Source organism: Rhinichthys klamathensis, unplaced genomic scaffold, assembly GCF_029890125.1.
Source record: "Rhinichthys klamathensis goyatoka isolate OS25496 unplaced genomic scaffold, OSU_Roscu_1.1 h1tg000184l_1, whole genome shotgun sequence".
NCBI lineage: Eukaryota > Metazoa > Chordata > Actinopteri > Cypriniformes > Leuciscidae > Rhinichthys > Rhinichthys klamathensis.
Genome location: NW_026606712.1, coordinates 304110 through 327944, shown reverse-complemented (window position 1 = coordinate 327944; position 23835 = coordinate 304110). Strand labels below are relative to the sequence as shown.

The following is a 23835-nucleotide window of genomic DNA, read 5'->3' as shown; positions in this document are numbered from 1 at the left end:
ATTTCTTATAATACAGCATATTTTATTTCGTTTCAACATGTACAATACTGCCTACATTTAAACTCGTTTAACAAACATTTTAGAATCAAAAGTTAAACTTTTAAAAGCAATTCAAGTCAAATGAACCTGTCTTTGTTCTCCCGTTTCCTCAGTAGTGGTGCTGGATCTCCTGCGGGAGCTGGGCTTGTGTTTGGCGGGGAAACTGCTTAACTTCAGACCGCCGCCCTGCGTTTCACTCATTGCCGACTCCATAACCTGCCCATAAGCATAAGCCAACAGTGCACAGCTCTGAGAACATATTTTAACATCGGATGTAAATAGATTTAGTATCTTTAAAAATAACATAATTTGTTTTATGCAGGATCCGGCGTTTTCATGTTGCCTTGCATAAAATAAAATGATTTACAGCACAGTAATGATTTTATAGATTAAATAACCACCACTCATTCCACTGCAAAAAAAAAAAAAAAAAAAAAAAAAAACGGATTATTGTAGTGAGTGTAGGATTGTTCATTACTGAATAGTTATTTTTCTTGAACCTAATTAATAGATCATAGTAGTTCTTCGGGAGGTATTACAGAATTCATTAGTTTTACTAACTGATACTTAATACAATCATAAAATTCTATTACATACTGATTAGTTAACACCTCTTCCTTAGTAGTTAACAGTAGTGACTTAAGTGTTAATAAAGAATAACATATTAGTTCTTCAGTAATTCCTTAATAGTTATGCAGTAAGTAAGAAAGAATATTCTAAAGTGTTACCAAATAATTTGTTTAGGGATTTCTGTGAAGTGTTGACTGCCCTCTGTTGGCTAATTATATTGGTGAACTTAGAAGTAAACTTAGTTTAACCAATTTAAGGCAGATCTCAAAAGCTAGTGCATAGCATAGAGTAGCATGGTACAATAAATTTGAAACTCTAGTTCTGCCAACCTAGTTGTCAATCTTATCTCAGCTGGCATGAGAAAAGGGTGGATCGTTAACTAAACACTGTACACATATGACACATATAGTCTTTGTTTATTTATTGTCATCAAGTGCTGTGAATAAATACAAAAGCCTTAAATATTAGTTACATAACAAAACCCCTGCATTTCATTTGAAAATGAGAAGACAAGGTCTTAGAGGCAATATATTTAGAAATTCTGGCCTCTATGATCAAACATTTATGAAGCAAAGATGCTTAAAAAGAAATAGGCTCTCAAGTTAAAGTGTTAGTAGAAGAATCGAGGGGAGGGGAGGGGAGGGGGGGGCACATTCAATCAAGTACATTAGTTTCGATCTTAAGGGCTATATTGAGGTCTATGCATGTACCTTTGCCTTGTACAAAGTAATTCTTGAATTTAACATCAGCACTACTTAGCATTACCAGACAGAAACACAAAAACTACTTGTGGCACAATAATTACACAAGTCATGAGGCACTGACACTGATATGTCACAACATAGATTTTATATATTATGGTACCATTTTGTAATTGTTGGCCACAAAGTGGAGTCGTCCATTCTCCAATTATAAAAAAAACGATAGAAGCAAAGACAGAAGATTTACGGCTAAAAAGAACCGAAGAGGTAATTTGAACATCCAGTGGTCCTTCTTTTAAATCCAGTACTTCAAATTCATATAAAAGTGCCAACATTTCAGATCAAGAGGTTGAGTATTCCTGCACTTCAAACCTCTAAACGCTTTGACATCAGCATTTTAGGACACTGAAAACATGTAGCATCGCAGAACATCCCGGTTCTTTGAACGTACAATTATTATTTCAAAATATTACACATACAACGAGGTGAAGCAGTTATAATGGGCGACAGAAGGAAAAATGGTTAATGATACAGGCAATAGGGAGAGAAAAAGTCTTGACCTCTGTGCACATGTCAAGACTGACTTCACATGACCCTGCTAATCATCCATGCCTATATTACGAAAAAGGTAAGACATGGATTCTCCATTGTGGATGCGGCGAATGGCTTCTGACAGGATCATGCTGATATCCACCGTCTTTATTTTGGGACACTGGAGTTTTTGGATCTCGTGTGGAATGGTGTTGGTGACAACTACCTATACAGACAGACATCAGAATTCAGTTCATGACAACACACTTGTCACTCTGAACCTCAAATTAAAATGATGTTATGATGACCTCATCTATGGCGGACTCCTCTATTAGCTGAGGGGCATCTGAGGAGAGGATTCCATGTGTAGCCATGACAAAGATCTTGTAGGCGCCTCTTTCTTTCAGAGTTTCAGCTGCTGCTAGAAAACTGTCGACATCGTCAATGATGTCATCCTAAAACAAAACAAAAAAGGTTAAGAAGACGGATAAACTTAAAATAGCTCCCTGAATACATTCAAATCATCTTGAACTCACCACTATGATGGCAATTCGTCCACCTACATCTCCCACAACAGTTATTGGGGGTTTTTCTTTGGGAATCAGCACTATGCAAGAAAAAAAAAAAGACAATAGGGAATAATCAGGGAAAAAAAGTAAAACAGACTGAGAGAGTTAGCTGAGATGAGATTCTCACATGGTATCTCTAGGCTTGGAAGGATGGCGCCACTGTTTTTGACAGTGGGTGGGGAATGGCGTCCATCCACCAGGTCCGATTCTGCATCCTGGGCTTCACCGTGGATCACAGCGATCCCCAGCCGCAATCTTTCAGCAAATGACTGGGCCCTGTAAAAGGACAGACAGAATTTTTTTTTTCAAGTTTTTTTTCCATGTGGCTCTACTAAACCGTTTTGACACAAACCAAGGAACAAACACGAAAGAAGAAAAAGAGCCGCAAATGCTACTCAAAATCCTGGTAATCGGGTAGGGATGAGCATTTATAACCAAATTAACATAATTTAAAGACCCCCAGGGAATTTTGCCGAGGCCCCCTAATGGGCCCGGCCCCCTGGTTGAGAACCAGTGTCTTACACTGTCCTCTTTTTTAAAATACGACATTATATAGAAAATACGACATTATGACATTTACATTTTACATTTATTCATTTAGCTGACACTTTTATCCAAAGCGACTTACAATTGCTATATATGTCAGAGGTCGCACGCCTCTGGAGCAACTAGGGGTTAAGTGTCTTGCTCAGGGACACATTGGTGTCTCGTAGTGGATTCGAACCCGGGTCTCTCACACCAAAGGCAAGTGTCTTATCCACTGCGCCATCACCACCCCCTTTTATGAATCATCTATATTTTTTGGCACTATTGTGTCTATTTTATATAGATGTTTTGATGTTGTTTGTGAGACACATTTATATCACCATGTGACAGACAATGTTTTTTAATTGAATTTCTCATTTACTTTCAAATTTACAACCAATTGTTTTATCCCGTGGGATGCATGACTGTAAAAAGAACCAGTATACCAGTAGGAATTAAAATACTGACACACTTGGATGCATCTGACAGCACACATCATCATCTTTCATTACCTCAACATCATGTTTGCACAGCGCCACCCAATGCATACAGTTGCATCAGTGAGATTTAAGTGAGGGATTTGGTGGGAAGGTAATATTATTTAATATTATAATCTTACTAGCTGGTCTAGTACAAATACTTGACTAGTCAATTACTCCTGCAAGTCTCTATTTCAAAGGCCTGTGGATCTTTTACATGACATGACACCGCAAAAGTAAGATATGACTTTACCTTTTGGCTGATGCTGGAGATTTGGCCACAATTACAGCATTTCTGTAGTCAGGAATCTGAATGCAGAGGCAAAGTAAGTAAAAAAAACGATTTAAAAATCTAAAAGGAAAGGCAGAAATACACACATATATTATGCATTCACATACAGTCAACGCTCATTACTAGCTATTGGCAGATGACCTTCCATCTGAGCAGGAGAGAAAATTTATCATGAATAAATGAATGCATAAGCTTGAGTGCAGAAATTTATTCTGAGAAAAATCAGCGTCTGATAAATCCGGTTTCTGTCCTGCTTTCTATTTATTAGCAACATAACATGGACTGACCTATTATTTCAAACTGAAGGCTTTGACAGGACAAACGGGAAAAACAACAACAGTATCTCAGGAATCTCAGATCTCATGCATGACATCCAGACAAGCGTTAAGCAAGGACCTACTTCTTCCTGTATGTACTGTAGCAGGAACGGTGAGGCCCGGAGATTGTCCACTGGAATGTTGAAGAAACCCTGGATTTCCTTTTGATGCAAATCCATAGTAATGAGATGAGTCAGACCTGCTCAAAGCCACATTGGACAGAGTTAGAAGACTATAATTGCCCAGTTTTCTTTATAAACCACAAATGAAGGGACAGTTTAGTCTCAGATGGACTCATTTACCTGCTTTACACATCATTGAGGCAAGTAGTTTAGAGACGATTGAGCCTCTCTTCCTCATTTTGCACTGTTTGCTATAGGGGAAATAGGGAATGACGCCGATGATGTTCCGAGCACAGGACGTCCTGCAGGCGTACACCATAATGAGCAGCTCCATGATGGTGGTGTTAACATCCCTGCAGATGGGGAAAGAAGGAAGGTTTCAAAGACTGGGATTTAGGAAAACTAATTTGTATACATCAGTATCAATGTCAAAGTGAGGGATAATTTACATGAATTTGCATAATGCTACACACTGGCTGCAGGAGGTTTGAGTTGTCAAAACAGGGCTCTAGATGAAAAAGAAAACTAGTTTGGAGATTAAAAATAAATAAAGTTGATTATGGTTCCAATCTCACTGAAAAAATTCCCCATTTAGTCAACCTTTCTTTTGACTTCATGTTAAACCATTAACATTTTAAATACTAATAACAACACATTTTTGTAAAATAAATAAATAAATACATATATCAACAAAATTAAATTGCCTTTACATGATGAAAAAATGATTGCCTCCTACTGTTGTGTTTAAGGCTTCTTACTTGGACACGGTCTGAATGATGAAAACATCTTTGCTGCGCACAGACTCTTCGATTTGGACACGTGTTTCTGTGGGAAAAGAAATGTTACTTTATTTTTTTTATTTTTTAGGTCCACTGTACATTTTCACACAAACAGACTAGCTATTTAAAAGTTTGCACAAAGATTTGACTGTGCAGGGAATAATGGGAGAATTTCACCACAGTGTCTGCATGTGGGAGTGTAAGCGTATCTCCATTTCACAATACACAAGCATGAACCAAAACAAAAACTGTCAGTTGAATTAGCCAATAGTAGCTCAGATCCCTGCTCTGTATTGTCTACTCGCTACAGTATGGCACGCAAAGAATGAACAACCACTTCAGCTACAGCCACTGCTAGTGTAGATAAAAAAAGCAGATATTTAATAGAAAGTTGAGCAGAAAACAGGCCTTCACCTCTGTTAGCCTCCTGATAGACCTGCACCTTCCCAAGTTCCACACCCAACCGCCTGTGCAAGAACAAATTTTCAGAGGAATATGAAGCAAAAAACAACTTAAATGGAAACACACAGCAGAAATCATCCGTATTTTACATTTAAGTTACAAGATGTAAATCTCAGTTAGACTAGAAAGACCCATAGTTAAAATGTTAACATAACTATTGATGTTTATTCTTTGCATGGAGGTATATATACATACATTACAAATATATACTATATACTGTACATATATCTTTTTTTTTATTAAATGTGAGCCTTTGTGAGATTCATCCAAACATACACTACTATTCAAAAGTTTGGGTTCTGTATTTTTGTAATGTTTTTTTTTTTTTAAAGAGCCTCTTATGCTCACCTAAGCTGCATTTATTTGATCAAAAATCTGATATGCTCATTTAATTTGGTGCTCAAGAAACATAATTATAAATGTTGAGAACGTTTATAAAAGTGAACACAGTTGTCTTTGATGAACAGAACAGCATTTATTTAGAACATAAATCTTTTGTAACCTAATGACTTTACTGTCACTTTTTGTGATTAATTTAAAGGGGTCATATAATGCCATTTTTGTACAAGCTAATATGATTCTTTAGGATCTAAATTAAAAGTTTGTAATATACTTTAATTAAAAATTCTCATTAGAATTGTAAGAAAACACTTATTTTACTGCAGGACAACTCAACTTCCACGGACAGTTTTTATTGTTTTATCAAGATTTTCGGGACAATTAAGGCCAGTTTCGGGATTCGGGACAACAGCTTAGATTTCGGGACTTCTGGTCACCCTAAAAACACTGGATGGATTTTTATCATTTTATGATGGTTGTGTACAGGCACTGCCAACACACATTTCAGTACAATCAACTTGTAAAAGTGCATGTATCATTATATGACCCCTTTAATGCATCCTTGCTAAATAAAAGTATTTTAAAAGGTAAGAAAAAATACTGACCCCAAAACCTTTGAAAAATAGTGTATTTTAAAATAGAAGAAAAAAAAACATCTCTTAGTAAAACAACAACAAAAAAAAAATCTTGATTTGGTACTAACCATTGGTACTCAAAAGAATACAGTTGTTCCAGCTCAGATCTGCAGTTGGAGAATTTATGTCTTACCACTTTTCCTAACTACCCAATATAACTGCCAGGTTATAAGGGACCTCCAGTGGCAACTTACTCGGCTATCCTCCTGCCCAGCTCTCTGCTGGAGGGGTTGGAGTTGGCCGTGAAGATGACCAGACCTCCTTTGGCGGCACTCATGTCCTGTGGTTGTCTGGTGTCTACCTCTAGGGACTCAGGCAGTGGCTCCCTGGGCACCCAGGCACTGCTGAGCCCTTCCTATCAACAGGACCACAGACACACTGTTAGTTTAACACCAGACACTTCCTGCAAGAACAAAGGGAAGATGCCATGTTTACACACACACACACACACACACACGAATAAACCCAGACTTGATGAGAAATGTGCACACACACATGGATGACTAACTACTGACACATAATTACAGCAGACAGGAGACTTCTGACTGAGTCTGCGCGATGGTGGTGAATCACGGTTCGTGACAGGAGCACCAACAGACCCTCATCGAGTCGGGCATGTCATGACAATACAGTATGAATTAATAACTCGACATCCACATTGCAATGAGTCCAAACGTATACAAAAACAAAATTATCATGCTAAAGAGTTTTGCTAAGTTCACTCATTCATTATGATGCTAAGCTAGCTAAACCTTTATGTCTTTTAAGGATAAGAAAGATACATTCAGTTACAGAAATTAATATTAGCATAACATAATTTGTGGGTTGTGGGTTTGATTTAGCAAACAAAAAAAATATTGACAAATCTCACCAGTTTTGATCTATTAATCAATCCCTCCGCCTGGTTTACGGTCTCATTTGCACCAATGTGAACATTGCTACCTTCGAGAAATACCCAAGATGGCAGCTATTACACACAGATTTTCAAAATAAAAGTAATTTGTTTACTTTTTTGTATATATATTTTTTATATATGTGTGTATAACTGGTCACCATTTTTATTCACATTTTTGCTTTTTCCCCCCTCCAGTTTCCTCCACTGTACAAAAGTCCATGTATTGTGTCAATAAATATGATTGTAAAAACTGCATTCATATCATAATAGTTGTTCAAAATATGAGTTGGCCTGTTTTTTGCTGGAATAAACATTTCAGTCTGAGTGGTTGTTAATTTTCATCCCTTGTGAAAAATAAATTAACTTTCCCATACATTTAAAAAGAATAATTTTTACAGAAATAATATCCTTAAAATAGTGATTTTATCGGTACATCTTTATGTGTAATTTCCAAATGACTTCTATTGTCTTTGAAATCTTGTTAAAGTGTACTGTCAACTCAGAGCTGACGAAGACGTGTCACATGATTAGTTTAAATGTGTCAGGCATCACCCATCACACACTTCCCTTTACGGCTGCAACTCTGTACTACCATCTAGTGCCTGGTTATAATACTTTTCCATTGCTCAATTGTTGCATGAAGTTAAATTGAAACATCACATGCAACTGGGAGGGAATGGGAAATGAAAGCAATGATTCTTAAGAAAGCAACACACTGTTGCCAAGTCTGCAGACATTTGCTTCATAAGTTCGATTGCAAAACCAAGGGTGAGGACCTACAACCGTCACCATTAGCCACGAAAAGAGAAATGTAAATGCTTTATAAATGGAGGCAGTAAAATTTCAGGGACTAGTTGGTTATTTTCCAATAGTTGTCGTTAGAGCAACACATAAGTACCTCAAGCAAAATATTTTAATACTTAAAAGAATACTTTTAGGAAACATTACACATTTGATTCCAGGATTTTTAGTTACAAAGAAGACATTCATTTAAATAATAACATACTAGTCCAAAGTTTAATGGAATGTACTGTTTTTTGATCAAGATGTTAAGAGGATTTTTTTTATGATGATATAAATGTCTTTATATTTCACATACACACATTTTCATTCACTCATAAAGAGCAGAAATACTGGTGAACGGGGAAGGAGACAGCTGTAGAGAGAGCGATTCCCGGACTGTCCCCCACGCTTGCTGCAGCCATGGCAAACTCTCTCTCACGCTCAGCGGTCTGTCCAGAAACACAGCGTAAGAGAATGCTTTAGAGAGACCATGACTAATACATGCTGATCTAATCAAATGGTTCGAATGAAGGTCACATACCTCCTCATGGATGAAATAGAAGGTATTCACATAGGCTGCTCCTCCCAACAGACCCTCATAGAGGACAATAATAAAGACCACCCATGGGTAATGCAAGAACTGGTAATATACAGCAAAACCCAACACAACAGCATTCACACACTGAAAGAGAAAGAGTAATCGGTGTCATGAGGAGTTTTAAATATGCTTTCTATTTTCTTGTATTTTACTGTTGCATATGTACAGTATGTATAAGTTTATGTACTGTTGTGTACAGATCTCACCTGTAGGAGAGACATAAGGAAAATTTTCCTGATCTTAAAACAGACAAGAGATGTGCGGGAGACAAACACACCAATCTGGTAAATTGTCTGATACCTGCAGAGGAGAGATAATGATGCACATTGAGCATTTGCTGGCATTTAAATGGAATCAAACAACATCAAAACAAAAACTGATAATGTTTGAGACAGAAGAACCAAGTCTCCAAATTAAGTGGATTTGGGATGTTCTCTTAAAGGGATAGTTCACTTCAAAAGGAAAATTCTGTCATCATATACTCACCCTCAAGTTGTTTCAAACCTGTATGAATTTCTCTACAGTTAACTGGACACATTGACTTCCATAGTAGGAAAAAAAAAATACTATGGAAGTCAATGGGTCCAGTTAACTGTTTGGTTACTGACATTCTTCAAAATATCTTCCTGAAGTGTTCAGCAGAAGAAAGAAATTCATACAGGTTTGAAACAACTTGAGGGTGAGTAAATGATGACAGAATTTTCATTTTGAGGTGAACTATCCCTTTAAAGGGATACTTCACCCCAAAATGAGAATTTCTTTCATCATATATTCACCCCTAATGTCGCATTTTCTTTTTTAAGTGAATGTGACAACAATATTTTTTTATGATGTCTACATTATTAGGGCACGATGGAAGAATTGTACCTTATTTTATTTTATCATAATTTCAGTAAGTTTATAATTTAATTACACAAAGATTGTTTGATTAAATTATAAACTTACTGAAATTATGATAAAATACACATTACACTAGTCTATTTGTAATTTTTTTTTAAATATTTTAATGCCTTTGCAAAGCTTGGTTGAATACTTTAAGAAATTAATTAATGCTTTTATTATTTAATGCTTTTAAATGCTTTTATTCAGCAAGGACTCATTCAATTTATTAAAAGTCTCCGTAAAGACATTTATAATGTTACAAAAGATTTCAATGTCAAATAAATATTGTTTCTTTTAACTTTCTATTCATCAAAGAATCCTGAAAACAATGTATCATGGTTTACACGGGAAAAAAAGTCAAGATTGATAAATAATATGAATTGTTTTTTGAGCATCAAATCATCATACTAAATATATTTTTTGAAGGATCATGTGACACTGAAGACTAAAGTTGCTGAAAATTCAGCTCAGGAATAAATTACAGTTCAAAATATATTTCAAAATTTATTAAAATAGAAAACATTTAAATTGTAGTAACATTTAGTAACAAAAAAAAAATCGAATTAAAGCAGTTCCGACCCCAAAATTTTGAACGGTAGTGTAATTCAAAGTCATGAAATTAAAGAGATTTGTCATGTGTCCTACCAGCGATATTGTTCTGCATGTGAGAGAGGAGAGTCAGGAAAGTAGAGCAGCTCCAACTAATGAGAGAGATTAATAAATATATAGTGATATTTATTTAGAGAACACAGGTAGTTTTTACTGGTGTCTTACTCTTTTTGACTTGTCTGTGACTGTTACAGAAAACACTCACCAGTCCCTGGTTAATGAAATACTCAGCGAAGTAAACCACACTAAGAGGAATAATAAACTTCAACAGGCCCTGAAAGAGATCATATGGGTAAGAACAAACATTAAAATAAGTAAAAGACTCAAAGAGGAAGTGCATTTCCTGACTGCAGCACAACAAGGTGCAAACAAAACACACACACACACACACTGCTATCCTACATGACACACACAAGCTATGCTCACACTTTAAATGTGCACCATGTTGTTGTTTTTTTAAATGTAACCCCAAAAGAAATACACAGCATTTCTGATGTTCAGTGGCCTTGAACAAAAATACAAATAAAGACAGACATCCCATGACTAAGTGAAAATTACAAATTTTACCTCAGTAATTCTAAACTATTATAAGAATTAGATTTAAATAATAATCATGAGACAAATTTACTGATATGCTAAAAAAAAAAAAAACGGTAATAAAAATGCTACACTGCATTCATCCTTATGGGTGTCAGTATAAAATTCAAGGTCTGTGAATAAATAAATCATAGCAAATAATCCTGCAAAAATGACTTAGTGCACGATCAAATTACATTACTTATTTATTGAACAAAGCAGATGCAATATCACTTAAGCAGACAAGAAACACCAAACTGAGGCTCATATAGATGCACACAGCAGGTCTAACCTTAAAAACGTATATTTGGTCAGTGAAGGTCAGGGGTCCGATGTGATGGTCCTCTGTCAGAAGGAAGAGTACAGTTATCTGAATGGACCATCATATACATAACCATGAGAATAAAAAGTTGCAACAATACAAGCAGCCAGTTCCTAAATGTACACACCTTGTTCTTCAGGAGAAGGCTCAGAGTCCTCATCAGTATCAGTCTCTTCCTCAATTAAAGGGCGTCTCTCCCTGGAGTTCGGCGTTCTGAAATAACTGTGACCAACATTGTGCCGTCTCCACTGTGGGAACGAGGGTGGGAACACAAGGAGGAAGAAATAGCTGGAAAATAAAATCACGAGAGAAAAAGATATGTTTATGCAATCAATTTGGTCAACAGGTTCAACCAATAGAGTTGAGAAAGTTTTTCTGACCTAACAGCCAAAATAACAGGGACAACCAGCATGATCCATAACGTAACTTGGGGGGTCAGACCAGCCTGTGTAAATGCTGAGTAGAGGAAAGCTCCAGCTACTCCTGCTGCACCCGTGCCAGACCCCCAGCCACTTAACACATCCCTTAAAGAGACAGAAACACAGACGCAAAATGTTGATAAATAGCAAGTAAAACTGAGATCAGTGACTAGGGCTATGCTCGGAATAGGATACTAACATATTATTCATACTTTTTCTGTAATATGCAGTCATTACACTGCCATTCAAAAGTTTGGGGTCGGTAAGATTTTCCAATGTTTTTAAAGTCTCTTATGTTCACCAAGGCTGCATTTATTTGACCAAAAAACATAGTTCAAGCAACAATATTGTGCAATAATAGTACAATTTAAAATAACAGTTCTCTATTTGACTATATTTTAAAATGTTCCTGTGATGCAAAGTTGAATTTCAGCATCATTACTCCAGTCCTCAGTGTCACATGAACATTTCTGATTATTATCAATGTTGAAAACTGTTGTGCTGCTTAATATTTTGGTGGAAACCTTGATTATGTTTTCAGGATTCTTTGATGAATAGAAAGTTCAAAAGAACAGCATTTGTTTGAAGTATAAATGTGTAACATTATGAATGTATTTACTGCCACTTTTGATCAATTTAATGCACCATAAGTGTGTTAATTTGTTTACAAATGTTTTACAGAAGCCAAACTGTTCAATGGTAGAGAATCCTGTGCATAGTATGCTAATTTCTGCATGCGTAGAATACCCAGATATTATAACCAACTCAATTTCACAAAATGTGCAGCACACTAGATGCAAGATCTCACAATGCAATGTACTCAGCATTGTTGGCATAATAACTGCTGTTACTACCACAGTTATACCTGAACATTCACAAAATGAAATGACCAAAAGACTAACATAATAAGGTTATATTAATTTGAATAATGGGTACTTTAACATCAAAAATAGTGCATACTGTACAGGTACAAAAACATCCCAATTCAGAACAGTTTGAATGAATGAATGGGTTTCTAGGCGCTACCTGCTGAAAAACACAGAGAGGGAGAGGAAGGAAAGCTCCCCCAATCCTGAACTAATACTGGCAAAGACGACACCTGAGGAAAGATTCAGAGGTTCATCATCACAACACTTATCAGATCTCATTAATCCAATTCAAAAGAGGACATGCTCATTACCAGTTATGCTCATCAATACAGTTGAAGAAAATGACACCATCAGGAAGCTGACTACTGCCGTAAAGAAACACACCAAAACACGGAAACTGTTCATAATAAAAGCGAAAGAAAATAACACATTAATTAACAATTAAAGGTATAATTCTTTTTTGTCTTTCACAGAACTATCCTTAGTTTCTTTAACAGAAAAAAACACTGTGCGGGGCTACAATCAAATCAAATTCATCCTTTCAACTTTGTTAACGGGTTTGACATTGATTTCTCACACTATTGCACACACTATCCATCTCTGATCACAGTCTTACATGACATAATTTCAACATCTACGCAGCTAAACCTGTCTGAAGATGCTGACGGTTGTTAGACATAAAATAAATAAGTGCTTGTCAACTTTACCCATAAGGCACTTTGTGTATATAGAAAGGTGCTGTGAATTTGATTATGAGGGTGGGTAAGATGTCAGCCAACAGCACAGCCTAGAAACAGAAATAAAACAGTGTCAGTCCCTGACAAATATTTAAACATACACTAAAATCCCTAGACAACATGGGGGACACGTTTGAACAGTTGAAACAAGGAATGACAGAGAGAAAGAAAGACAGACGTACCGCAGTGGACACAGGATTGCAGTCAAAGCGGTTGCTGCTGTTCCTTATCTCTATGTTAGTCCCATTTGGAGCTGGAGTCTAGTGCGAGAACAAAATAAAAAACGACAAACACGAGTAATCAGACCTTGTGGAAAAAGTACACTTTAACATACTTTTAAAAAGAGTACATAATGGACATAATATACTTTAAAAGAATATATTAAGTCTGAACTGAACGTAATGTTTTCGGAAATTCTATTATAGTTTAAATTCCTAATATAATGCAATTAGTTCAAATTAAGAGTGTAGGACTTAGGACTTAAGTACATCTTTATTCCCCAGTTTCACAGACAAGGCTTACTGTAAGCTAGTCCCAGACTAAAATGCATGTTTGAGCCGTTTCAACTGAAAGAAACTCGCACTGATATATCTTAAAATATGTCAGTGCATTGTTTTTTTCTAAGGAACGTTTATAAAAGCTACTTAAATGTCCTAATTGAACTATGGCCTAATCCTGGCTTAATCTAAGCCTATATAACCAGGCCTATATGTAATTTCATAATTACCTCTATTGTCTTTGAAATATGACTGAAGTGAACTGCTGAATGTACAGATAAGCATTAATGGTAAACTAAAACATAATGTCATGTATTTAAATATATTTGTAATTACACATTTGTAATGATTAAGCTGCAATTTAGTATATTTAAAATATATCTACTTTAAATATTTAGTATGTTAGTCAATACTTTAAAATAATAAGTGTACTTCTTAAAAGCATGACAAAAGAATATTGAAATATGAATTTAACATTTGACTATTACAAAGTGTTCTTTTTAAAAATACTTTTGTTAATAAACACTCTCTTTAAGAACACGTTATTTAATTAATTATATTAATTGCGAGTAATTTATTCATTTATTTTTAAATAAACTTTTAATTCAAAGTACTCGTGCACATTCAATACAATTAAGCGCACTTCTTTTTCACAAGGGAAGGATGGAGCTGTGACAACTGTTTTTAGCAATATAATCATAGCCAAATCTCAGAAAAATCTTACAGGTGTTGTTGTGTTTTGAGATTCCTGTTTTTGTAAGATGTCATGTGCTGCACTCAGCATCACCACATATGCAAAGTTATTGCAAAGCCCCAGTAACCTAGATAGAGATAATGAAGATTAGTTTACATATTGCGTATCACTTTAAGCAAAGTTTGCAGAAGATTCACTTACCAAAACCCAATACAAATTCTCCAGCGCTGAAAACGACCTATAAAAAAACACACGTCAGGATAAAAAAAATGCTTATTTTATAAAACATAAAATACTGTTAAAGTGTCATTAGAGCATCCTACCTTCAGTGTGAGCTGTAATGACAGGGTCAGAGTTTAATGCTCGATCCATTGCGACTTTTCGCACTGAAAAAACTGTCACATACAGAAAACTACTTCTCTAGCTGAGAGTTCAACTGCAGACATCCGTAAACATTACATATTCATAACAACGGTGTATCTAAATGATCATTTCTCATTTGCAGCGGTGTAATGTTAGATAAACAGACAGACACGGATCCACTGTCTTCCACTTTCATTACCTCAAATTATGACAAGCGACAAGCGACAGCAATCACAACAGCACGAGGGTGCTGCACAGAAATAGATCCGACCGAGCACAATGCTGCGAGAAGTAAACAGTTCCCACCGACTGCAGTGACTGTTTTCAGTGCACAATATATCTATTCTGAGTTTTCATTTCATTGTTTTTATTCATTTTGAGTAATACTGAATCTGTTGTTGTACTCATATTATCAGATACTCACATTTAGTCTAGAACTACGCTAAAATAAGCATCAAGTTTACAACACCTCGACTCGTTCCTTACAATTTCTCAACATGAGGACAGGAGAGGTGTCAGTCAATAAATGGGAAAAAAAAAGTAACTTGTGTTGCTTATTTGAAAAATTAACTTAGATATTTTGATGTAAAAGTAAAAGTAATGCATTACTTGAAAAAAGTAATCGGATTACGTAACTTGCGTTATTTGTAATGCATCCCCCAACACTGGCCAAAACGCCTACCAACTAACTGTGCTATGCTAAACCTGGACTTCTTGGTTTATGTAGGAAATGTCAGATATCACTGCTATTCACCTTATTCCGCCCCGCCCACTTTTAATACTTCGCGCTTCCGCATTTTGTCATCCGACTTCCGCTAAACTGGCACGGCACATCCGGTAGCTATTTCAGTTGTTAGAAGATTGTTTTTTAGCTAGCCAAAACTTTAGCAAAATGTCAAATAACGTTAATACCATAAATGTTTTAAACTGGGAGCACGGAGAAAACTTCATAGGACGATCAGTTGGTCTCACATTGTCTCATCCATCGTCATTGTTAACGTGGCCAGAGGTAACAGTTAACCTATGTGTATGGCAAGCCGTTTTAGCTTAAATTGTACCCAGCCTTACTTGTTGTAATTTCATTTTTACTAGTAAAAATTTAATTAGAGAACTTTACAATTCAATTCGTACTAGTAGCAATTACAATTAGAGAGCTCTCTAATTCAATTCTTACTAGTAACAATTGCGATTAGAGAGCTCTCTAATTCGATTCTTACTAGTAAGAATGTAATTGCAGAGCTCTTTAATTGAATTAAAGAGCTCTGCAATTGCATTCTTACTAGTAAGAATTAAATTAGAGAGCTCTCTAAATCAGTTTTTACTAGTAAGAATTACATTAGGAGAGCTCTTTAATGCAATTATTACTAGTAAAAACTGATTTAGAGAGCTCTCTAATTCAGTTCTTACTAGTAAGAATGCAATTGCAGAGCTCTTTAATTCAATTAGAGAGCTCTTTAATGCAATTCTTACTAGTAGGAATTCAATTAGAGAGCTCTACAATTCAATTCTTACTAGTAGCAATTACAATTAGAGAGCTCTCTAATTCAATTCTTACTAGTGAAAATACAATTAGAGAGCTCTCTAATTCAGTTATTACTAGTAACAATTACAATTGCAGAGCTCTCTAATTCAATTCTTACTAGTAACAATTCCAATTAGAGAGCTCTACAAATGAATTCTTACTAGTCATATGTCTCCATTGACTTCCATTCATTTTTAATTACAGAGCTCTTTAATTGAATTGTTACTAGTAAGAATTACAATTAGAGAGCTCTACAATTGAATTGTTACTAGTAAGAATTACCATTAGAGAGCTCTCTAATTCAATTGTTACTAGTAACAATTCCATTAGAGAGCTCTCTAATCCAATTATGACTAGTAACAATTACAATTAGAGAGCTCTCTAATTCAATTCTTACTAGTAACAATTTAATTGTAGAGCTCTCTAATTGAATTGTTACTAGTAACAATTACAATTAAAGAGCTCTGTAATTGAATTATAGAGCTCTCTAATTGCATTCTTACTAGTAACAATTAAATTAGAGAGCTCTCTAATGCAATTGTTACTAGTAAGAATTACAATTAGAGAGCTCTCTAATTCAATTCTTACTAGTAACAACTCAATTGCAGAGCTCTTTAATTCAATTAGAGAGCTCTCTATTTCAATTGTTACTAGTAAGAATGCAATTGTAGAGCTCTCTAATTGAATTATTACTAGTAAGAATTCCAATTAGAGAGCTCTCTAATCCAATTATTACTAGTAACAATTATAATTAGAGAGCTCTCTAATTCAGTTGTTACTAGTAAGAATGCAATTGCAGAGCTCTCTAATTCAATTACAGAGCTCTCCAATTATACATATCTTTAATTCGTTTTTTTACTAGTAAAAATTCAATTAGAGAGCTCTGTAATTGCATTCTTACTAGTAAGAATTGAATTAGAGAGCTCTCTAATTGTAATTGTTACTAGTAATAATTGGATTAGAGAGCTCTCTAATTGTAATTCTTACTAGTAAGAATTGAATTAGAGAGCTCTGCAATTGCATTCTTACTAGTAAGAATTGAATTAGAGAGCTCTCTAATTGTAATTGTTACTAGTAAGAATTGAATTAGAGAGCTCTCTAATTGTAATTGTTACTAGTAAGAATTGGATTAGAGAGCTCTCTAATTGTAATTCTTACTAGTAATAATTGAATTAGAGAGCTCTCTAATTGTAATTCTTACTAGTAACAATTCAATTATAGAGCTCTCTAATTAAAAATGAATGGAAGTCAATGGAGACATATGACTAGTAAAAATTCATTTGTAGAGCTCTCTAATTGCAATTGTTACTAGTAAGAATTGAATTAGAGAGCTCTGTAATTGTAATTCTTACTAGTAATAATTGAATTAGAGAGCTCTCTAATAATAATTGTTACTAGTAAGAATTGAATTAGAGAGCTCTCTAATTGTTATTCTTACTAGTAAGAATTGAATTAGAGAGCTCTCTAATTGTAATTGTTACTAGTAATAATTCAATTAGAGAGCTCTCTAATTGTAATTGTTACTAGTAATAATCGAATTAGAGAGCTCTCTAATTGTAATTGTTACTAGTAATAACTGAATTGTAGAGCTCTCTAATTGAATTATTACTAGTAAAAATGTAATTACGACGAGTAAGGCTGGGTACAATTAAAGCTAAAACGGCTTGCCATATATGTGGACATATTTAACTACTTCGTCCTGTTAGGAGTTGATGGAGCAGCAATAACAAATTATGTGTAAATAAGAAGGAATGAGAATATTTAGTTAAGGATAGGAGATGAGGTAATTGGTTAAATATAAATGATTAAATAAGTTTTATAAAATCAGTTGTAAGAAGTGTTTGATGTTTTCAGGAAGCTAGAGACACCTTCTACTGACCTTCATGTAGATACATTTCACCATTTAAATGTCTTAAGTAATAAACCAAGATGGTATTCATTTGCAAAATTGACGTGACTTATTCCTTCTAACTAGAAGACTTAATTCATTTAAGTTTTAAAGGGAATCTACAGAGCTCACATATGGTTTAATAATAAATGACTGACAGGTGAAATCTGGTCACATTGTAAAGGTTTATAAAAATAACTTCATAACAGGTAAAATCTGGTCACATTGTAAAGGTTTATAAAAATAACTTCATAACAGGTCAAATCTGGTCACATTGTAAAAGTTTATAAAAATAACTTCATAACAGGTAAAATCTGGTCACATTGTAAAGGTTTATAAAAATAACTTCATAACAGGTAAAATCTGGTCACATTGTAAAGGTTTATAAAAATAACTTCATAACAGGTAAAATATGGGCACATTGTAAAAGTTTACAGGAAGGACAAGTTTCACCTTCCTTTCATAGAGGAGATCGGTAATGGTGAAGCCTCTGTCTGCCATTACTTCATCGCCTGGACGAAGTTATTAAGTGCACGATATTGAAGAAAAAATTTGATTACTCATTAAACAATGCGATATTCGATACGATTGTGCTTAAAATTTATAAAATTAACTTAATTTAGATTTAAACTTATATAACCTACATACGTGTTTCAAATTTTTTTGTGACAAGAAAACATCCCTTCAACTTGTGAAAGTGAACAGCAGTGTTTTACTGTAGCATAAGAAGTGTTATTTTAACATCAGTGTAAACCACGGGGTTAAGGGGTTCAGGTTATCCTACATTAGGTCTATTTAACAACAGAAACTGAATAATCAAATGTAAAAATAAAACACTGCTTAGTTTTCACTGTATGAATTAAATATATATATATATATACACTGATTCTTATTAAAGCTAAAAAAGTTATGCATATTGCAATATATTCATTTGTTATATTTAGATATATTGTGCAGCCCTACATGTTGTGTTTGGAAACACTTCTCCTCCATGATGTCAAGCCAACGCGAAATCACCTTGCTTACAATGGACTGAGAAACACCAAACCTTACAGCAAGATCACCCTGCAATAAATTAAGACGCAGCTTCATTAGGAGCTGATCTCAAGTGTGTAGCTGAAAGCTGTTGGTGTATGAACTGGTGAGGTGCTCGGCTACTGAATGGAATGCATCCAATGTCGACCCGCTGACAAAGGTGGTCGTTTCTCAGCAGAGTTATGTACTATAGCACTGGCTCAACGCATTGTGTTCCCATTTCAAATGTAGGTGGCTTCAGGTTGAGTTGAGATATTGTAGCATAGTTGTGGTCAGAGACAGATGGATCCTCCCATTGTGTTTCTGCATCACAGGTCTGGGGCATGTGGCTGTGATCCTCCTCACAGTTGTCCACTGCAACACTGACGCTCATTGATGATCTAAGGAAATAATATAACCATAAACATTTTTACATTAGTAACAGTTACTTAACATAGATCATGAGAATTAATTTATGATGGCATTCATACTTAGAACAGTGTGAAAAAGAGAGATGCATTAAAAACGAGACAGTATACACACAATCTCTACGTAGATCAATATCTGAAAGAGAGATGAGAGCTAGCTGGCCTCCTTACAGGAAGAATGTGAGCTATTGTAAGGCTGTAATGTACCATAATATATTGTACTATCGTGAATATTCATTCATTCATTCTTTACTTCAGACCCTTAGGTCCATATCACAAAGTAAACGAAATATAAGAAATATGACTGTTATAGGTGGCCAATGGTAATCATGCAAGATTCGTTGTATTTTGTTAACGGCTCGTTACTAATCTTAAATGTATTCATAGAACGGACTTCACGAATCTAACGTTAGGCTAACAAGCACATAGATAGGTAAGTTAGGTAACAACAGTTATGCAAGTTAGCTTACCTGAATCTGACAACCTGTTCAGCACCCGGCGATGATCTTTACCAGAACATCGTAGCCGAGCCTTTACTCGGGCTAAAAGGGTGTTCGTCAGTCGGCTTCCCGTCCATAAAATGGTACAAACGAACACACTTAAGAGCGCTTGGGTGGGCACTTCAAGCTTATCGCCTTCCGCCATGGCCTCAGGTGCTCCTCGTCTTTAGGTGGTGGTGGGTGTAAATCGTAGTACACCACAACATTCCGATCGCTTTACATTGTGTTCGTAACACCGTTTTTTTTTCTATCCTCTTAATTCAATTGTTATGGCAGCCCCTAACTGAGCATATAATACATTACATATTTTACCGTTACAAATATAGAATTACGTCTAGAAACTAGCGTAGGTCCTTTCAGCCGGAAGTTGAAGTCCCTCTCAGCCGGAAGTAAGATGACAAAACGAACGTAATGGCGTCACCCTTGTTGTCGTGGAAAATAAGGTGAATAGAGAAAACAGAACAAAAAAGGTCACAGGAGCATCCAGCAGTTTTTTTTTAACCAATAATGCTACGCATAGCTAGTGCAACGAACCCTTTTTACAGATTGCTGATGGTGGGTTTCCGCAGTTATTATTATTATTTTTTTTTAACATTTATCTAATGGTTAGAGTCAGACTTGTAACCTGAAGGTTGCATGTTACCATAAAAAGTCTCTGATGTTACCCTCGAGCAAGGTACCTGCCTCGCGTCACGTGTGCTGGAGACGCGCCAAGTACACTCACTGCAGCCGTTAACGCCGGACAGAAAGGGAGTCACACCACCATATGGAAAGAAGCGTAAATGGATAGAGAAGCATAGTTTACTGTAAAGCTACGTCTTAGTTTTGCTTATCTTGGCGAAAGCCGAGTACAAATCAGCATGAAGTTTTAACATCTACTCTCGTGTAATGGAAATCAGTTGCGGTTGCTGATAATAGACCAACATGCTGTATATCATTCAGGACTTGATTATTTGCCAGTGCATATCATTTCAAATTAGCCAAATATTAATCAGCCTGGGCTGTGTTTCTCAAAAGCAGATATGAAATGTAAAATATAAAATTTTACACAAGTTGAAGGCACAGTGTGTTAACATCATGACTTGACAGTAGATCTCTGTGAAACTCTGACAGGAACCTCTGCGGCTGTTCAGAAGAACTAATCAACTCTCAAATTATTTACAAAAGTATGTTTATTTTCACATCCTTCTGAATCAATAGCGCCAGATGCTAATGTTGCTTCTTCAAGCCAGAGGCTAAAGCTGATGATGGAGAGAACAGTCGATTCAGTCCGTGGCTGTGACCGGTTTTACACCTGGAACGAAAAACAGAAATAAAGGTGCTAAATTCATTACACTTAGAACAGTGAGATTTTCAAAATATATCTTAAATAGTTTTTGGCTCATGGCTCAGTACCTAAAACCATTTGTGCTGAACAATCCTGCCCAGATCAAGCCGACGCTCTGGCTTCTGCTGCAGAAGAAAGCAGATCAAATCACAGCATTCTGTGAGAAAGATGGAGAGACGTCTGATTATTACCACAAACTTTACATCCGCTCTACTTTCTTTATTCTAAGCTGTGAGATCTTCAGGTCAGACACCCGGGACAAATTCCTGCATTATCTATACAGCCATCTATAAAGCCTATGAAGTTTTGCATTAGACTTGTAATTGAAGTAATAAACAAATCACCTTCTGTCAATTCAGGTTTGTACCAGGTGTTCATATTGATCCTGTAGAAGTCGAAACTATCTGGAAAGTTTCCACACAGCATTCTGAACAAGAGGATCCCCAGAGACCAGACCGTCGCCGGCTTTCCATGAAACTCGCCCTTCATTCTGTACTCGGGGGGGCAGTACATCACTGTGCCTGGAGGAAAGAGAGTTTGTCTGATGTGTAAGTCTCTACCACAGCATGTCTTCTTAGCATCCATTAGCATTCGAGTGTTGAGTTAACTGATTCAGAAGAGTTTTGAGAACTAATACACACCAGAGTAATTTGTGTAGGCCGATTCTGTCAGGAGATCGCCGCATCCAAAGTCAATGAGTTTGACATCGAGTTTCTTAACGTTTATCAGCAGGTTCTCTAATTTGATGTTGCCATGGTAAACTCCACGGCGACAGCACGTATCAGAGGCTAGTGTTGCCGACCACATGATGAACCGCGCAAACTTCTCGTCAATGCTGCCGCCGTTTTGTCCCACAAAGTCAAACACATCCATGCAGTGCGAGAAACGCTCGAGGACCATGACGTAGAAGTCCTGCTGGTCCTGCCAGTCCAGCAGCTTGATAATGTCCATCGCTGGACCTTTATTGGCCAGGATTGTCAGAGCCACTTCTTTGGGAAGGGGTTTGGGATGATCAGGCTGGAAAAAAGAAACATAATATGATGTCAGCTGGTTCTAAATAGGGATTTAACTCAGTTTGTCTGTTAAAAAATCACGTATACTCACAATGCTGATACATTCCATGTGTTCCGTCTTTTGGATAAATTTCACTTCCACCTGATGGACAAAACAAAAACCAAGTAATGTGTGTACAGATTATATTATACATTCCAAGCAAGAGTTTAAATCATAAAAGGTCAAGAGCCCTAAATACTGAATATATGATACAGTAAGATGTCTTCCATAGGATAAAGTGAGATATCAAAGGATTAGAAATAATTCAGAATCAGATCAAAAACAATTTGCTAAACTAGAAGTGGTAAGTAAAAAGAAAAAAAGTCACCTTCAAGCCATCCGACAAACGAGTGCCTTCATAGACGGCACCAAGTGTACCTTGCCCCAGCTGACGGCCAATTGAATATCGGCAGCAAATGTCGTCTGTTAAAAGATGAAGAGAAGAAGACGATGTTTAGTGGTGCTTTGCAGATATTGTGAGATTATTGTTGGGGACTGTGGCAGGAAACTCACCCTCAGGTCTCATGTTCACTTGGTTATGGTCCAGCTGTATCGTCAGAGGAGACGTTTCACCTGCTGTCAGATGGACTGGAGCGTCGTGGACTTGAGTTTGAAGCTCTTCTTGCACCAGAGGCTCAGCAGCGGGAAGGACTTCAGGATCATCGACAGGAGGTTCCTCGAGATCAATGACCTCTACAGATCTAGAGATGAACTGTAGAGACTTTTGATCTAAAGAGGAGAATATCAGCACAAGTTAGCTAGCAGTCCATTAACTGGTGAAAGAAAATACTGATTATTGGGAACAGCGATTCTTTGATATTAAAGTGATTGATTTTTAAAGTGCAAAGTATAATATTACACATTTGTAGCCTACACTTTTGAGGTTTCTTAATTTATTATAGAGAGAAAGTTAAAAGGTCTGTTTAAAACCATAAGGGGCAGAACATTTCCCGTTACTCACGGTCACTCATTTATTTGTAAAATATGAAGTGACTTTTACATGTAGGATATTCAATATATAGCCTATTCTCTAACATGTTTGTCATTTACCGTCGGTACTTCTCCTGGATGTTTCCGTCTCTTGATCCTTCATCGTCTCACCCTGATCTGAGCTCTTTTCGGTGGATACTTTCTTCCATCTGAAAGAGAGACTCTTAAAGAAGCCCACTTTCTTTTTCTTCCTCTTCAGAAGAGAGATAGGAAGCTGGTCTCCCTCTCCCTCAGGCTTCTTCTCGTCAGGCCGATGAGGAAGATGTTTCCCCGCCGCGCTGCTGGGGTTTGAGGGTTTGCGATCACGGTGATGGAGGTCGTGAACCTGCTCGCTATCCGTAAACGGCTGAACTCGTGAACTTCTGTGTCCCATGATGATGAATCGCTGTTGTGTATCAATCACACTAAAGCAGCTACAAACTCAGTAAATGAGTAAAGTGTACAGAGTTGAATGGCTTTAATAACACAGGCGACGTTCTAAAAGTCACTGTGACGACATATCTAGTTCA

General features: G+C 36.2%; 2 protein-coding genes across 4 annotated transcripts; both read right to left on the bottom strand.

Moving 5' to 3' along the window:
• Positions 1 to 1656: 1656 nt before the first annotated feature.
• Positions 1657 to 7350, bottom strand: prpsap2 (phosphoribosyl pyrophosphate synthetase-associated protein 2). Of its 3 annotated transcripts, none has more exons than XM_056261604.1 (11): positions 7232 to 7350; positions 6429 to 6763; positions 5339 to 5391; positions 4904 to 4970; positions 4326 to 4498; positions 4107 to 4222; positions 3668 to 3723; positions 2538 to 2686; positions 2378 to 2448; positions 2150 to 2296; positions 1657 to 2067 (listed from the first exon to the last, which is right to left on the bottom strand). In XM_056261604.1, the coding sequence occupies exons 5-11, from the start codon at positions 4477 to 4479 to the stop codon at positions 1909 to 1911; spliced, it is 852 nt and encodes a 283-aa protein (XP_056117579.1). In that variant the 5' UTR covers positions 4480 to 4498; positions 4904 to 4970; positions 5339 to 5391; positions 6429 to 6763; positions 7232 to 7350; the 3' UTR covers positions 1657 to 1908. The 3 variants fall into 3 exon arrangements, with proteins under 3 accessions (XP_056117579.1, XP_056117577.1, XP_056117578.1); XM_056261602.1 differs by having other exon boundaries at positions 6555 to 6763; XM_056261603.1 differs by having other exon boundaries at positions 6555 to 6715; positions 7232 to 7348.
• An 800-nt stretch (positions 7351 to 8150) lies between these two features.
• On the bottom strand, positions 8151 to 14813 carry cln3 (CLN3 lysosomal/endosomal transmembrane protein, battenin). Its single transcript, XM_056261601.1, has 15 exons — positions 14565 to 14813; positions 14443 to 14479; positions 14272 to 14368; positions 13233 to 13310; positions 13021 to 13100; positions 12625 to 12710; positions 12471 to 12543; positions 11406 to 11549; positions 11153 to 11313; positions 10996 to 11048; positions 10333 to 10401; positions 10164 to 10219; positions 8843 to 8936; positions 8580 to 8720; positions 8151 to 8487 (listed from the first exon to the last, which is right to left on the bottom strand). Exons 1-15 carry the CDS (start codon positions 14611 to 14613, stop codon positions 8371 to 8373), a joined length of 1335 nt encoding a protein of 444 aa, XP_056117576.1. The 5' UTR covers positions 14614 to 14813; the 3' UTR covers positions 8151 to 8370.
• Between the last annotated feature and the right edge of the window lie 9022 nt (positions 14814 to 23835).

Bases quoted from the DNA above. Each gene is read 5' to 3' on its own strand.
- cln3 (XM_056261601.1), bottom strand. From the start codon at position 14,613: ATGGATCGAGCATTAAACTCTGACCCTGTCATTACAGCTCACACTGAA. The intron at 10,402-10,995 runs GTTAGACCTGCT...GATCTCTTTCAG, and splicing joins ACCAAATATACGTTTTTAAG to GGCCTGTTGAAGTTTATTAT. The intron at 8,488-8,579 runs GTATGTGACCTT...GTTTCTGGACAG, and splicing joins TCTATTTCATCCATGAGGAG to ACCGCTGAGCGTGAGAGAGA.
- prpsap2 (XM_056261602.1), bottom strand. From the start codon at position 6,637: ATGAGTGCCGCCAAAGGAGGTCTGGTCATCTTCACGGCCAACTCCAAC. The intron at 4,971-5,338 runs GTGAAGGCCTGT...CTTTTCCCACAG, and splicing joins CTATCAGGAGGCTAACAGAG to AAACACGTGTCCAAATCGAA. The intron at 2,687-3,667 runs GTAAAGTCATAT...GTCCTTTTACAG, and splicing joins TCTCCAGCATCAGCCAAAAG to GGCCCAGTCATTTGCTGAAA.